This window comes from Hirundo rustica, chromosome 2, assembly GCF_015227805.2.
Source record: "Hirundo rustica isolate bHirRus1 chromosome 2, bHirRus1.pri.v3, whole genome shotgun sequence".
Taxonomy (NCBI): Eukaryota; Metazoa; Chordata; class Aves; order Passeriformes; family Hirundinidae; genus Hirundo; species Hirundo rustica.
The window spans coordinates 108,376,648-108,393,509 of record NC_053451.1 but is presented as its reverse complement, the minus strand read 5'-3'; the positions used below and the strand labels follow the sequence as shown (position 1 = coordinate 108,393,509).

General features: G+C 41.8%; 1 protein-coding gene across 11 annotated transcripts in view; it reads left to right on the top strand.

The window, feature by feature from the left end:
• DMD (dystrophin) overlaps positions 1–16,567 on the top strand; it is a 1,060,860-nt gene extending 1,044,293 nt beyond the window's left edge. For 9 of the 11 annotated variants that reach the window (XM_040088691.2, XM_040088709.2, XM_040088718.2 and 6 more), the window contains 2 exons: positions 490–582; positions 14,068–16,567. In XM_040088691.2, the coding sequence (XP_039944625.2) occupies positions 490–582; positions 14,068–14,165 (191 nt within the window). In that variant the 3' untranslated portion in view covers positions 14,166–16,567. Of the gene's footprint in view, positions 1–489; positions 583–7,886; positions 7,919–14,067 lie in introns of all 11 variants that reach the window. The other 2 variants (XM_040088759.2, XM_040088751.2) reach the window with 1 other exon arrangement.
• The last annotated feature ends 295 nt before the right edge of the window (positions 16,568–16,862 follow it).

The window sequence follows — 16,862 nt, the reverse complement described above, 5'->3', positions numbered from 1 at the left end:
CAATTAAACTGTCAGAAATATTAATACTGATGCAGATGAGAATCTGGGTTTCTACTGATTTGCACAGCTAGGCAAAGCAGTGCCAACATGAACCCAGCGCTATTAGAAAGCTGCTCAACAGCAGCACTCACAACAGCAATTTCTTTTTCCATTAATAGAATAAGAGAGGCTGAAATGATGAGTGTCATTTATGGAACTAGATGTTCCTAGCAGACATTTTACCCTACTTCTTTTACCAGAGTCGATTATTTCTTAAATCCCTTTTTACGAACTAAAATAATGTTAATTGTCTCCAATTCCTCATTTAATTTCCCTTAGATCCTTATAAAGAAAGAGAACAGTAACAGTCAACAAATTTCACCTTTGAAATTTTTATTGTACACTAAGCAGAAAATATGTCTGAGTGAGCAGCCTTAGCTTTGAGGAGGACTTGGGCACTACAGACTGTTAGCACAGGCTCTCATGCAGCGGTGTGGATTTGCTTTGCAGGTGAGGATGAGCTGCTCAGCCCTCCCCAGGACACAAGCACAGGTTTGGAGGAAGTGATGGAGCAGCTCAACAACTCCTTCCCCAGCTCCAGAGGTGAGCACTGCTGCCTGTGGCAGATGAGAGGGAAGAAGATAAAAGTGTTTCCTGTTCCTTGATGTTTTCAGGGGGTTGTAGAAGAGGTTTTGGCATCAGGCGTTTTGCTGCTCTTTGTTTTGATTTTAAAAATAGCTGTAGAGAAACCTCTCTTGTTTAGAGTGGAGGAGCAGCCTGTTCCTTCTTACCCTAAGCTACCTCCACAGGTAGCCCTTGCTAGGTGTGTGGATGAGACAGTATCTTTGTGAGGCTCTTTTCTTCCCCGAGCATTTTCTTTGCTTCCCTTTTGCCATGTTCCTTTTTTCACAGCTTTCCTTCTTTTTGGTTGATCCCCCCGATGATTTACTTTTTAATATGTGTCTTAGCACGTTTTCCCTCTGTCCTTATCTTTCTCCAAGACTGTGGTTTGAAATACTACTGGAGTTCTAAGTCAGAGTTCTCAACCATGTAGCCCTCAGGTCCAGAGACATGGAGGAAAAACGAGTGGGATGCTTGTTTGTGCAGCATAGGCTGCACTTGTTCATACAGCCACAGCCTTTCTTTCAGTGTTTCCATTTCTCTCATTCCTGTTGTTTGCTAAAAATAGGCATTTGGATTACAGGATTTATTTGTGCAACCTTTTTTTTCATTTACGTTCTTTTCTGAGCCCAGAAGAAAATACTCTGCTGCCAAGAAAAATGGCTGAGATTCCTAGCAGGAGATGGGAAGTTTGGGATATTGGCTGTTGCTGTGAAAAGAGGCTCAGCCATGAACCTCTTGGCAAGAGAAAGCCTCTGTATTGCCAGCCTGCTTAGTGGATTTCAGGGGGCACAGACTTCCTGCAAGGCCCTTGCACAAGTTTCACACATCACCCAAGGGTTCTTCTTTAGGAGATAAATGCTCTAACCATTGTACTAAACTTTCAGTGGAGTCAGGTTTTCTTCATCCTTTGCTTTCAAAGCAAGTTCAGCTCTCACCAGAAATGATCTGTGAGCAGTGGAATAAAAGTCAATATAAACTGTATAAGATCACATGCTATAAATCAAAAGATTTAGAAATAATAATTTAGAAAGATATCATTGAATAAAGTATAATACAATAAATTGTCAACTGCACTCAGCTCCACCTCAACATTATGTAAAGAAGTCATATGTCCAGCCCTCATTTTACCTAGATAATTGCTATGAGAGACAACAGATGAAAAGTCTTTCTAATATTGCTGTGTAGATTAAAATGGACTTATTTTTAAAGTTGCTGTGTGCACAAGGTTACAACAGACAGTGTTTTCTTCTTGGTAACCATCATTAGTGTAAATACAATGTGCATAGGTCTTGCATAGCCACATGTGTCTAGATGTAGGTATCCCATGTGTAAAAATACTCAGCAAATGTGATAACTAATTTGTATTCACAGGTGATGACACTGGCAGTGTTTCTTTTTAAAAACAAGCTTAGTTTTCTGTGAAATAGGAGCAATTTATGAAACAAAGTTTAATGAGCTGTTTGAAATAGAGTGGTTCATTTCCTGTGTAGAATAGATAGGTTGAGGTCAGTCTGTTAGTCACCACCTTCTGCTCACTGAGAATAGAAAATGGTTTTTTATTGTGTTAGTGAAAAGCACAAAGCTTCATGAAACAAACTGAGAGAACATAAAATTTAGCAGGAAAAAGAAGTGAAAGGGATAAGATCAGATAATATTTTAATTTTGTAAATTAAGCTGTAGCTTCAAATTTTCATTCTCGCGATGCAAAATATGGTCGTTTAGTAGAGAGAAAGAATGTAGTCCCTTATTTTGTTCCTTCATTCAGTAACTGTGTTGAAAACTTAGTAGATGAGCACAAGCACCCCCAAAAGGTATTGCAGCTTATGTAGTTCCCTGTCTGACTAGTTTTCAAGACTGCAGGAAGAAAGGAAGAAAAGAAGAAAAGGAAGCAGTGTTGATTGGTCTCAACAAACTACTGAATCAGGAAGCTTTTTGCTTTTGAGAGGTGTAATCTCTATCTCAGAATTCTAATCTTTAACAGAAGATCAAAGTGCAGTTGCAGAAGAGTGGAAGCAGTTTGGCAAAGAAGAGGACACAGTGTTAAGGACTCAGGCACAGTGCAAGTGAAATTTTGCTTCTTTCCTGTACAAGTTGGATTGAATCTCAGGTTACAAGTGTCAACACCTACCTCAAGTAGGTTTAGGAAAAACAGAAGAATAAACCCAAACAAGCAATACCACATATTTATAAACAATACTTTTTGTTACATTGATTCTTATAAAGTAGAACTAAAAAATATTCAGAGACCAGAAATGCAGTCATCCCAGTCTGCCATTCAGAAATAGGTTGTGATACAGGAGCTGAGGGAGCTGAGGTTGTTTACTGTGGAGCAGAGGAGGCTCAGGGGAGATCTTACCACTCTACAAGTACCTGAAAGGAGGTTGAAGCAAGGTGAGGATTGGTCTGTTCTCCCAAGCGTCAAGCAGTAGGACAAGGTGAAACGGCCTTAAGTTGTGCCAGGAGAGGTTTAAATGTGATATTAGGGAAAATTTCTTCAGGAAAATGGTTGTCAAGCATTGGAACAGGCTGCCCAGGGAAGTGTTGAACCAACAATCATAGGTATATTTAAAAGACATGTAGATGTAGTAGCTGGGGACTTGGTTTGATGGGGGACTGGGCAGTGCTGGGTTAACAGTTTGATTCAATGGTCTTAAAAGTCCTTTCCAACCTTAATGATTTTATGAAATAATAGTTTCTTGTGGCTTGTAAAAATAAGCACGTTGATTTTCAAGCTAAATATCAGCATGTCACAGCATAGGGAGTGGCAGGCCTTTTGAATCAGGGACATAATTCTGGGTGTCCTGTTGCCATTAGAATAACAACAACTTGGAGGAGTTCAGAACAATATGGCAAAAGCAAACTGGATTTTGAAGGCTTTGGTTGTGAGGAAAGTTCAGAGCTGAGCAAGCAGTGAAGAGAGAGGACAATTTCTGTGCTTGGGTGCACAGATGTGTAGTTGAGCATCACAGACATATTTAGCCTAAATATTGTCAAAAGCACTTGAAGAGTAAGACTTGCTCAGATTGGGAAATAGTTTACTAAAGTGAGTAGTGGCTCTTATTTTGGGGCCCTGAAACAAAGCAATAAAAAGCAATAGTAATTGTCACTCACATGGAGATAGATTCCTTAAGATTATATTTTTCAAGCTTTTGCTGCACAAAGTTGTTTTTAAAAGGGCATCAAGACTTCATAGCATCATTCTGAATGTATTTTAGAGAAGCAAGTGCAAAACAGATGCTGTCATAGACCTGTACAGGCAGACCTCAGATGCAACAACTTATGCACCTTACGCCTTTTATAGGGTTTTTCATGTTTGCTTTTTCAGTTTAACCTTTTGGCAGTTCTTGGCATTTCTTAAGGAGAACAGGACTTTCCTGCTCCTTGCACAGCTGGCTGTTGGTGCCAAAAGCTGTTTCATTTCTGGAGAGAGAAATTCTGCTGAATACCTGATGATGGCTGTCCTTAAGGAATTTTTCTTTCCTTTTAATCTAAAAGGTTTCCCATCCACTCCTCTTTTACTTTGCTGCTCCCAGCAAATTCACAACTGCTGCAGCTGCTTCAAACAGCTGCTGTGCTAACTCAAAACAGATGTCAAAGCCAGAGGTCTGACATTTAGTGGAAATCTACCATTAAATGCCACCTCAGTGGTTTATTTGACCCTGCTCAATAATGGGCCACAGAGGAAAACATTTTCACGCTGTATTTGTGCCCAAACTACTAAATCTCCAAGGAATTGGTTCACAGTTAGAAAGTAAGATTGGCAGGCCGGTATTTTCTAAACCAAATTCATCTCTCCTGCATCACTGAGGACAAGCAAGTTGCACCACTTCAGGTGGCTCTCGTGGTGGGCCAAGACTGAGTTTTGCAGTTAGGGTTTCATGGCAAATGCTTTCTGTGAATGAAGCTCAGAGAGGTATTTTGGGGCAGAAGTTCTTGAACTAACTTCAGCTGGTGAGAGGGCTTCACAGATTTGAAATGCTGCACCCCTGCTGGGGGATAATGAAGAAGTGAGAGCCAAAACTGGTTAGAAATGAGACCATGATGGCTTAAAAGAGCTGAAAGGCTGTGACATAATGAGACTGGCCCTCACCATTTCACATGCTGTTACTTAACACAGCTGTGGTGTGGTGCAGTGAAATTACAACACCCCACAGCAATACATGAATGGCAGTAAGAATAGCACCCTATTTTAGGAGTTATATTTTTATCTCAGTCGCATTAAAGCACACCAGTCACATTTTCTCCTCTCACTTGTTGCATCAGCCAGGCTCTGTCATGAATGGGACTCTAAGTGGAACTAGCAATTTTCAGCGCTGCAAATAATGGAGCTTCTCTTATTCTAAAAGCAAAATGTCTCACGATGCAGACTTTTCTCACTTTACTGTGTCAGTGAAAGAGTACCCTGGAGTTACTGTACAATGGAGTATTCTGGAAATACTCTTCCCTTTGAGATCCCCTGCCCTCTCCTGGATTGTGTCACCGTCTCTGTGCTGTGGTCCTGCATCCCACCACAGTGAGCCCAGGTGACTGAGATCCCTCATTGCTCCCTTCTTGCACAAGAGAACTGACCTGGCTTAGCTTCTCTGCAGATGGGACAGTGGAGGGGTGGACTAGATCTTCCCTGTTGTATAATGCCCAGTTCTGGTGTAAACTGAGAATATGGTAATGAATTTAATAACACTTCAACAGATTTGAGAAAAAAGGCTCTTTACAGACCCAGATGTCCTTTTTGTGCAGCCTGTCCCTTTCCTGAGCTCAGTAAGAGGGGCAGTGCAGTAGCTGCTTTGTGCTCTGTGTTTTTACCTGGATTTGCAAAGACTTCTGCATGAAGTTTTTGTTGGTGCCTCTGCTTTCAGGTTTGTTGTGGTCACTTGCTGTGTACCTTTGCCTGTGACGCAATGCCATGTAGCATTAAAAAAAAAAAAAAAAAAAAAGGAAAAACTCTTCTATTTTGTAAGGGCAGGAAATGTTGATTTGAGCAGAAATAATAGGTAATTAGGCACCCACAGATTGTGTATCAGTATTTTGATGCCTTACAGCACACGAATTTTCAGAACTGCGACAATATAGACAATCTTCTTCCTCTGCAATTTATGCCAAACCATACTCCTTGCCTTAAAACTTAGAAACACACATTCATTCATATGCAAAGAAGAAAATAACATAAAATCCATTAAACCCTTTTTAATCTTCTTCCAGAAGAAATTAGCTGTTGCTGTAGTAGCGTGGATCTTTGCTGCATTTAACAAATTCTAGGGCTGATTACTCACCACAGACTGTCCTCACCAGCTGTTTTGCGTGGTGCTGAGCTATCCCAGTTACCTTTAAATGCATTCATTTTCAAGCAGGATCCAGTCTGTCTCATGGAGATTTAAATTAAACACTGTGTAGCTGCAGTTGTAGGTGTTTGTGCAGACAGGAAGGCGTTTCTTAAGACCTCCAGTATTTTGCTTGTAGGCAGTTCCTATTCTCTTCCTGACCCAAGCTGAACTGTGGATCCAAGCTAATCTCCTGCTGGGTCCCATTCCTGCCCCAGGACTCTTTCAAACCAAGCTGTCTATGCTGCAATTTCTGGAGTCCTTCAGCTGACCTAAACCCTGAGGCTCTTCCTCAGAAAATGACCAAACTATGCAATAGATTTTGTATCTTCCTTTCCAGAGATTTTCTGTTACATGATTGATATTGGTGAGATATTCTCATCTCCCCTTTTGGAAAGCATTTTTTAGGGAAAGTGCCAGAGGAGGTCTAAGGCTGTGTAGACACACATGTAAGAACTAGAGGGCTGTGAGGTGAAGTCCTCAGAACTGAAGCAACACCTCTTAGGAGCAGAATAAAAACCCATGTGCAGAGCATGTTGTTATTCAACCTATTGCTATCATTTTTGATAGGATGTGTGCCGCTGGGGAGAGGGAGAGGAGCAGGAAGGGACGAAAACTTCCTCTGTTCACTGAATGGTAACCTCTGCTGTCCAGGCCCAGCCCTTTCCATTGCCTGGAGTCTGTGAGAGCTGTGGCTCAGACCCGTGCTGGTCAGTGATGCCATTCCTTCCTCTGCCCCCTCCTCCTCTCCTGTACTGCCTCTGTTCAGCCTTGCTCTGCTGTTGGCCCTTGTTCTGCGACTTGTGAAATACCCCTAAAGCTGTTTATTGCCTCTTCTCCCTTCTCCTGCAGCCTGCCATAGAGCAAAACTCGACAGCAATTAGGTTACTGTTACGCTGACGGGTGTGTTCTCCTGTATGTGTCTGCCTCTCTCCCTGGTGTCCCACACATCATTTAAAATTGCATCATTTACAGCAGCTCTGGGGCAAAGACCATCCTCCAGCATCTGCTGCAGTGACTTTCTCACTAGGACTGCAAGCCTGGCTGTGGCAGAGCTGCCAGTAGTGTGACAGTGACAGTGGGACACTGCTGCTGGGGACAGCGAGACTGTGACTGGCTGTGTGGTGGGAAGGTGGGCAGAGGGGTGTTTCTGCTGTTGATTAACACCTGGTTTTCCTTTTCTAAAAACAAGCAGGCTATGAGAAGTGTTTGAGAAGAATCAGCATGATCAAAGTGTGGCTTCTGTGAAGGCTTGTTAGGAACATCTTGGCAGCTAAACCCATTATTGACTCCATTTTGACAGTGCTTGAACATGATGAGATACTTTTTTCCCTTTTTTACTGGGAACTTTTTTTTGTCTGTTTCTCCTTCCACCCCCTCAGTTTTACCATGCTTGCAGGTTAGCATGTTGCAAACAAATTTTGCAATGTATTTATCCTGAATGTGAGCATGTTGCACTCCAGTGTACTTCTGTAGGTGTGAAATATGTGTGTACACATGAGGCACGTGTATCAATGCATAGCTCAGTGTATGCAGGCCACAGTACAATGTGAAGCATCTGGGTAAATTAATTCGACGTTGGGAGAAAATGTTTTTACCACTTACACTGACTGGTGGAAGTACTCAAATTTGCTAATTAGAATGCTCAGAAAGTGACTTCAGATCTTGTCTGCAGTCCTTATTCTCAACTGACAGGTGTGTAAGTTGGTGTCAGTAGTTTTCTCAAGTGTTTTTGAGAGGTTAAACCAAGCCACGGGTTACAGAACTATTGAATAAATCAGCTCAGAATCACCAGTGGATTTCAGTGCACTTTGGGTCTTCGTTTAAGCAGAAATGCATTTTCTTAATGTTAAATTTCTACATGGACATTGAAATGTCTTTTACAGTATAAAATATATATTCATGTGTGGTTTTGTTTTCCTTTCTTTCTGATATTTATTCCACTTCCTCCCTCTGTTCCTAAAGGAAGAGATGCCCCTGGAAAGCCAGTGAGAGAGGTTAGTGAGACGCAGGCTCACTGCCATGGCTTCTGTTTGTCACAGCTTGCTTTCTGTGCCCAGCATGTGTGTGACACAGCACGGGGATGCTTGGGTTTGGTGAAGGGTGGGGGTGGTTTTATTTTGCTTTGGGTTTTGTTTGGTTTTTGCTGCGTGCATTCCCCGTGTGTGCTGTAACTTTGGTGTACCTCTCAACTTTCAGTGGAGACAGTGTCAGCTCAGGGATCTGCTTTGTCTGACACGCTCCCAAGAGGTGGAAAATCAGGAATGGGGAGGAGAAAATAATCCATGGAAATTAAGCCTCTGAATGATAAATGTCAGTAAATACACTGCAGTCATTGACTTATGTTCTGTTGCTCGTGTGTAAGCACAACAGGGAGACTGGGGTCTCTTGCTGTTCTGCTTTACAAACTCACAGCTATTCTTACATATGTGTGCCAGCATACCAGCCATCATCTCCAGCAATCAAAGGGGGCTTTTTTTCTATCTCTTCAGAAATATGAGAGTTGAGAGGTATAAGAGATTCAGGTGTTTTAACTTCCTGATGTACAATTGCAGAATGAAGAATGCTACTAACATTCACCAGCTCCACAGTGTTGTGTTCAGCGATGCAAATGGGCCATGGTTTTCACTGAGCACCTCGGACATGGTTGGTTTGATGCAAAATAGGTTTTGGAATTTGTGTGTCGCTGTTCATTAATGGGGGAAAGCGTTTTTGCTCTGTGTTGTCACAGCTTCTTTGAAAGCATTTCCAGAGAGCCTTGATTTTTCCTCTGTGAAGCTGCTCTTCGCTCGCCAACCAGAGACAGCGTTTGAAAGATTAATTTCTAGTGAAAATTATTATTAAAGATAAAATATTCAGAGACTGCCTGAGTGCAGTTGCAGTAGCTGTGAAATGACCTTTTCTGCACAGAAAGCGTTCGGTGTGGATGAGGCAGGAATTGAAGGGTAACCTGGTTTGCAAACTTCTGCTGGTACAGAGGGAGGGGCTCATGGAACCACAGGGCTCTGGGGTTATTAGCAGAGCTGCTGTGAACCCCCAATCACTGGCAGGATCCCCTGGGAAAGCCAGGATTTGTGCCTTGAAACACAGAGGATCTCTGCTTTGGCTGTAGGTGCTGGGGCAGGTTCAGCTACTTCAAGGTCTAAGATCTTTGGTGCAGATTAAGTCTGTCCTTGAATGGCAGGTCCTCTCATAGGGATCAAAAAAGGGTGCTTGAGATGGCATCAGCAGACTGTACCAATCCAGAAATTTTATGGGAAATATTTCACATTCAGCCCTGTTCTTTCTCGTATACTCTGAGGATGGTTCTCCCATTTAGCAGAACAGATCATTGATTTCCACTATCCTCGTTCATATTTATGCATATTACTCAAAAAAAAAAAAAAAAAAAAAAACAAAAAAAAAAAAACCTTGTTCTGCAGAGGGCATACTAGATACAAGTAATTAGGAAAAAAAAAAAAAAAAAAAAGGCATATTCTACCTGATCTGATTCCAGCAGTTTAACCCTAAAAAATTGACTTCAGTGAACTACTCTCCTCTCTCTGGCTGATTTTGTGCCCTCTAGTGGTTCCAGAGGGACCTTGGTAACTTTGAGAGCTGAATATAAAATGCAATTGTCCACCTGCTTATGAAGGATATGAGGTAAGGTATATAGAACAGCTTCTGCTTTAGGTGTGAGTCTGTATGTACAAAGGCAGATCCTGTGGTTTAAATCCCACCTGGCCAGGTTTTGATTCCATTACTCACATTCGGTGTTGCCTTTGTGTGTAATCCCATGGATTTTGTGGCAATACTCAATATGAATAAGGGTATTAAAACCCAAGTCACCAACAGGAAGCATTTTTCTTTTGTCAGGAAAGAGTTAGAAATCTCTTCTGCTAGAAAAGGCCCTGCATTGTGTTGGGATTTCTCAATTTACTTTCCATCCACTCTTTCAAGTCTGAATGTTCCGCATTTATTTCTCTGACAAGCTGGAGTGTAAGATTGGTGTTCTGTTACTGTGCCCACACCCACAGGCCTTGATTCAATTAGAGTCTCTAAAGCAAATTCATCATACTCTCTGTGACCAGAAGTGAGGTAGTTAGTGTCTGCAGAAATAGGTGTCTTCTGCTTTCCAAGCAAATGGCAGCTGTGGATTTTATAAGTTGAAGTTAATACTGTCCATGTCCATTTTGAGCTTTATTGCTGCATTTCAAAGTGTCTGCTAGTTTTTTTTCTTACACAGCAGCGTTTTTCAACCTTTCAGTGCCTCAAGCATGGATAAGACTTTCTCAGCTTTAATGTTAAAAAAAAAAAAAATTGAATTAATGCCTCCTTTGATAGCATTGCTTTAGACATATGAATAATAATGGAAAGTTCTGATTTTTTATTTTTCTAAGTGCTTTTAGGACAGCACTTCTCTCATTTTCTTCATAATTAAAAATGTCAACGTCCTACATTTCAGTACTAGAGAGGGCAAGTGAGCAGCATTCAGTGGAAGCACTGAACTTGAGCACAAATTTGGGTTCAGACACAACCGAAGGGGGTGCACTCATTGCACATACAGTACCAGGAAATCATCGTGTCTTTTGCTCTCGGCTCTTTGCAGTCTTGATGAACCTGGCTGTTACTCCCATGTCCAAGAGAGGCAAAAATCCTGCTGGCAGTGCAGTGACACCCAGCTGAGGGTCTGCCAGCTGCTCCTCTGGCCCAGGCTGCCATCCCAGGGCTGTCCCAGAGACCGTGGTCCCCGTGCTGCTGCATTTTCAGTCCAGCTGTCTGCACAAACTGCAGCCAGCAGGGCTTTGTGGTCGTGCTCTGAGCTCTAACCTCTCCAGGCTCTGGAGAACACACGAGTGTTCAGTTTTTATGCAGAGGAAATTAAGACCTGTGCTGGAGAGGGAGTGTGGATGTTGTGGGGGAGAGGAGCTGTATCTCCTTAATCACTGCAGCACGCATCTGTGCAGCTCTTGAGGAGGGAGATAGATTTGATCCGATTTGTGGTTATTTCAAAAATACTATATCAATTAACAGAGAAAGAAAAAAAAAGTGCTGTCGGGCATTTCTGTCATTTTACATATTAAAAAGTGCCTAAGGATTTGTGGATCCATAAGGACTTCTAATTGCCTGAACAGTTTAACAGTTTATACCTACTTTGGCATACATCTTGCAAGGTTTTTTGTGCGTGTTTTTGGTTGAAGTTATTCTTTCTAGACTTAGCCCTTTTTTGACAGAACAAAATAGTATTAATTTCTGAGGATGCAGTTTAGCAGCCTGGGTTGTTCTAAGCCTACAAAAGGGTGATCAGTCTTCCTGGGAATGAGGAGTGCTGAAATCCTGAAGAGCCCTGGAGTTTTCTAGAAGCAATAAATCTGAATGCAAGCCCATGAGCCCGCATGCAGCCTCTCACAGCTGGTTACCGAGTCCCAGCATTGCTCTGGTTGTACCAGAGGGGTATGTTCCCATGAAGTCATGGAGTTTCAATCAGTTTCAGGTGAGTAGAGCAGCTCAGTGCTTCTATTTGCACAAGCATCTCCCATATGTTCTCGATTTCATAAAGCTTTTTCAGATTTTCTCTTGTGATGGTGTAAGTTGCTGGGTTGATCTCAGTCTGCATGATGCCAGTGACAGATTATCCCTTACAGCTAAAATAAATGTGGTAGGATACATTTACCTTAAAATAAACTGTGTTTTGACCAAAACTTGGCAGGAATCTTTTCATATGCAGTTACTTGTCATGATGATGAAGAAATTACAAGGTTTTGCTTCAGATGAATAGGATGGCTATACATTTATGATGCATGGATGAAATTGCTGATTGATGCATCTGTTTCTTTGCACATTAGTGCAGTTAGCAAACTGTCACCAGATACCAGAATCAAGTATTTTTTTGTATTGCTAACTGGCAAGTTGTGTCACAAAGCTGTGTCACAGCACAGCTCACTGTCCAATGGGCAGCTTCTTGAATCATTCTTGTTTAGATCCAGCCTAGTTTTGTATCATCAATGCTTAAAAAAAAAAAATTTAAAAAAATAATTAAAAAAAAATCAACCCTAACAACTTTTTAAAAGCTAGTATTTGAATGCATAGGGTGGTAGTGGTTGTAGTGGTTCCTCAGAAGAAAAAAGCTCCTGAGGTTGTTCAGCCTGGAGAAGAGGAGGCTTTGGGGTGACCTTCCAGTACCTTAAAGGGGCTTATAAAAGGGAGGGAGAGACTTTTATGTGGGCAGATAGTGATGGGACAAGGGGCAGTGGTTTTAAACTGAAAAAGAGCAGGTTTAGACCATATGTCTTCTTAACTGAGGGTGGTGAGACACTGGCACAGGTTGCCCAGAGTTGTGGATGCCCCACCCCTGGAAGTGTTTGAGGCCAGGTTGGATGGGGTCCTGAGCAGTCAGGTCGAGTGAGTGGCATCCCTGCCCATGCCAGGGAGGTTAGAACTAGATCATTCCTAAGATCCCTTCCAATCCAAACCATTCTATGGTTCTCTGAATAGTTCTGAGGTAGATTTTTTCTCTATTCCATAAAAGCTGCTGAACTAAGATCACTCCAGGCTCTTATTTTCTTGTAGAAATGTCAGCAGTGCATGCCTGCCACAGTATATGAGCATTGGGAAGAGGATGGTGAGTCTGATTTTCCCCACAGGGAAGGCTTATTCCTGTTGCAGTTGTGTCAGGAGGGGAGGGCACCTTGTAGCTGTGCAATGGTCAGTCAGGCTCCAGCACGTTACATTTCTGAGAACCAGAGTTTTGGGCAGATGGCGTTGCACTTCCTGTGTTTTTCCAGACAAATATTCTATCACAAGTGCTCCCAGAGAGTAAATCAAACCCCCTCAGGCCAGGGCGACATACAATTTTATTGAGTAATACTTCACTTCTTATAAATGTTCAGTTGGCACTCTGCACCGTGGAGACTTCTTGAGTTGGACGTAATGTGCACTTCTTTGCATCTAAATAAATCTTTCTTCAGCGATTATTTTCTAACTCCTTTTTTAACTCATTTATGTGTTTGGCCTCAGCATCAGCCTGTGGTGATGAGTTCAGTAATACAATTATGTGCTGTGTGGAGCGTAATTTCCTTCTGCTTGCTTTAAGACCTTCTGTCTGCTCATTTCTCCTTGTCCTTGCAAGAAGTCTTGAACACTCAGCCCTTGGTTTGGATGCTCATCTTGTAAGGTGCCTACATCTTGGTCATGTTCTCTCTTCAGTCATATTTTTTCAGGAGGGAGACTCCAGATAAGGTTCAGCTGTTTAAACTGTGATGTCTCTGTCATTTGAGGTGCCAGAGGGTGAGATAGTCACAGAGGTCTGAAAATCTCACACAAGACTTGCAAGAGAAAGACGCTTTCCTAAACAGCAGTGGGAGATCAGACAAGGTGTGCCAGGAGCAAAAATGGCAATTTTTGGCAATTCAGTCTCCCCATGCTTATTTGGTCTCTAATTGCGATGAAGCCATTTCTTAGCACCCATCGCCATTTGCTGCGCTGGTGACATGAGTGTGGGAAGTTTCAGGTTTCATCTCCAGTACTGTGCTGTGTGTTTATTCATCACTTCTGTGTTGTGGTTATACCATCTTAGGACTTCAGAGTTATTATGGGTGAGTGGAAATGCACAAGTGGAACCCCTGCATAGTAGTTAGCTGATAATTGTATCTTTGTTTGTGCTGGACTGCTGTCCAAAAAGGAAAGAATACTTTAAAAATGATTGAATGAACTGAGCTGCTTAGTTGATCATCATTATATCTATCTTTGCAGGTATCCTGCTGAGACTTCTTGGCTTTAATGACTTAGTTAATTATTGCTGATCTGTTTGTTTCTCTTTTTCTCCTTGGTAAAACACTGGATGCCCAAACACTTGCAGCATCCGTCAGAAACTGTTCTTTGATGTCGGTGGACTTGTCGCTTTCGGTGAACTTTGATAACGATGAAGCTTCATCACCATGGGGGATGATGGCTTATTTGCAGGGTGGTTTCCCACAGCCAATCAAGCCAGTATTGCTGTTAAAGTGCTGCACAGACCTGACAGCTTTTGCAAATGGACTCATCCAGGAGGTCTCCTCTGGGCATGGCAGCGAGCGGCACGTGGAGAATGACGGATCTGTGAAGCTTTCCTATCCACAGGCTACCACATCCTCTTCATTTAATTCCCTCTTTGACTTTTCTTTTTCAGGCCACAATGTAGGGAGCCTTTTCCACATGGCAGACGACTTGGGAAGAGCGATGGAAACCTTAGTGACCGTGATGACCGACGACAAGGTGTTAGAATAGCAAGATGTGTTTTACAACTTCAGGCGTTCCGCATGGTTTTTATAATATTCATACTACAAAGAGGATTAGACTGTAAGAGTTTACAAGAAAACAAATCTATATTTTTGTGAAGGGTAGTGGTACTATACTGTAGATTTCAGTAGTTTCCTAAGTCTGTTACTGTTTTGTTAACAATGGCAGGTTTTACACGTCTATGCAATTGTACAAAAATTATAAGAGAACTACATGTAAAATCTTGATAGCTAAATAACTTGCCATTTCTTTATATGGAACGCATTTCGGGTTGTTTAAAAAAAAATTTATAACAGTTATAATGAAAGATTGTAAACTAAAGTGTGCTTTATAAAAATAATTGTTTATAGAAACCCCCGTAAAAAAAAACACAAAAAAAAATATACTGAGGCAGTGCATTTGTTTAGTTTCATTTCAGCTCTGTAACAGCATCAGAGAGATTCATGTCCTGTGTTCTTTTCCTTGCCTACCAAAAAGGGGAAAAAAAAAAAGTATTTCCTGTGGTGACACCCAGAATGGCCACCATACATTTCTCATTGGTTTTGTCTAACTAGAGCTGGCTTAGAAAAAGTAACCAAAAAACCTGAACTTCCAATGAAGGTAGTTATATTTTATCTTTCCAGTAAAATTAAGAATTCTATGACTTAACTGTCCTGGTTTCGGACAGCAACTCGCAATTACACAGCTAGTTTGCAATAATTAAATGAAAGAGCACATTACATGACAGAGCCTGCAAAAAAAAAAAAAATTAATTAAAAAAGAAAGAACTCAGAAGAAAGAAGGAAAGGAAAGAAGTTAATGACTGTGCTGTGTGCCAGTGTTTCCTCTGCTGACTAAATTCCTGGATACTTTCAGTAAAGGCACGTAGACGTTGCCTTACTGGTTTGAACACTGGCGCTCGATGGCTTGGCGGGGCTGGGGACAGCTCTCCCCCCATTGTCACCTTTGCTGCAGAGGAGAGGAGAGGAGAGGAGAGGGAGACGCTCCCCCCAGCCCCTGTGGGGTGGGCTCCTGACCCAAAGCACAAGCAGGGTGCCCACAGAGCTCTGTCCAGCTCCCAGGGCTGGAATCGAGCGTGGAGCTCCTCGACCCTCTGGAAGAGGAACCCAGAGCTTTCCACTGTCGGTGTCTGATCCTGCTGCAGCAGCCGGTCCCAAGGAGCTGAGGTGCTGCAAGCCACCTTTGGGAAAGGCTGTGGAAGAGTTACTGCTGTTCTTGCCTGGAATGGTGATCAGGTGAAGGTAGTCACACTGCTCCATGAATATTTATCACCAAAACAAAGGCCCTGGCCCTTTCTCCTTCACTGTTTTTCTGTACAAGTAACGCCTGCACAATTAACAATAACTAGAAAGAGAGGAGCTGATACACAAACAGATTAGCCAGCTTGACTGCAGCTCTGTGAGAGAGAGGTTTGGGTATGAGGTGCTGTCAGCAAAAGCTTTACCACTTCATTTTCTTAACCAGCTTTTAATTTTACCATAAAATAAATAGAAACACAACCATCTGACTTTATATTGAAAGAGTAAAAAAATCTGTTACCTCTTCTTGTATGCAGTGTAATTAAACTTGGGAAAGATTTTATTTTGAATGCTAGTTAACATTGAACATGGCTAGTCATGCTATTTCTACCTCACTTTGGTTTTGTGGTGTTCCTGACAATTACGTATGACAATGTTACATCATCACCACGTGTCCATTGTGTGACCAGGTCTCATTGTTTAAGTAATAACAACAACGTTAATCATTTCCAAAAAAAAAAAAAGTACAATCCCCCCCAAACCTCTGCTTTCCTGATAAAGAGCTTTTTAACACTTGAGTACAATAGGAACCCTCACTATTTCTCATGGCCTTTTTTATCAGAAGGTTTAAATTGCGATTTGAGAAAGAGATAGGTTTCTTCTTTTTCCCCCCCTTATACATTAAGCCTTCTCTTCAGAAAAAATATGGAGGAAAAACAGATTGCACGATTGTTTTCATCAGGGTTTTGTTTTGTTTGTTTTACTTTCTAGATCTTAGTTTTGGAGTGAGTCTGTCATAAAGTATTTAAAAAGTTGAAAGCTTTATTGCTGCTTTTTTAAGCATAATTTGGGAATTATTTCATATTCCTTATAATGACAAAGTATTAAACTGTAAAACATAATCAGTGTAGTTGAATACATAAATACCATATGGCATGTTATTTCATCGTTACTCAGTACTGGTTTATTACTTGGATATCATAATATATTGTGTTTTAACACCGACACTGTAACATTTACTAATTATTTTTATAAACTTCTGTTTTACTGCATTTTTTTCACAACATACCAAATTTCACCAAATATATGCCTTACTATTGTATTATATACTGCTTTACTGTGTATATCAATAAAGCACGCAATTATGTTCTATAGAAGGTGCAGGAGTTTTTGTGGAGGTCCAGCACTCACCCAGCACATGTCCCAGCAGTCCTTGCCGTACTGCACTGGCCAAAAGCCCCTGCTGCCATCACCTCTGTGCTCAGCTCTCCCTGGTTTGGGGTTTTCTCCCCTGCTGAACCTCCTGTGCTCCCCAAGCTTTTGGGGGTTTGCCAGCCCCACGCTTCCTGCCTCATCCCTGACAGGACCTTCAGACCAGATTGATTCAGTCCCACACTTGGTAGTCTCCTTGCCACCAGGCTTGATGTTAGGAAAACCCTCTCTGGGG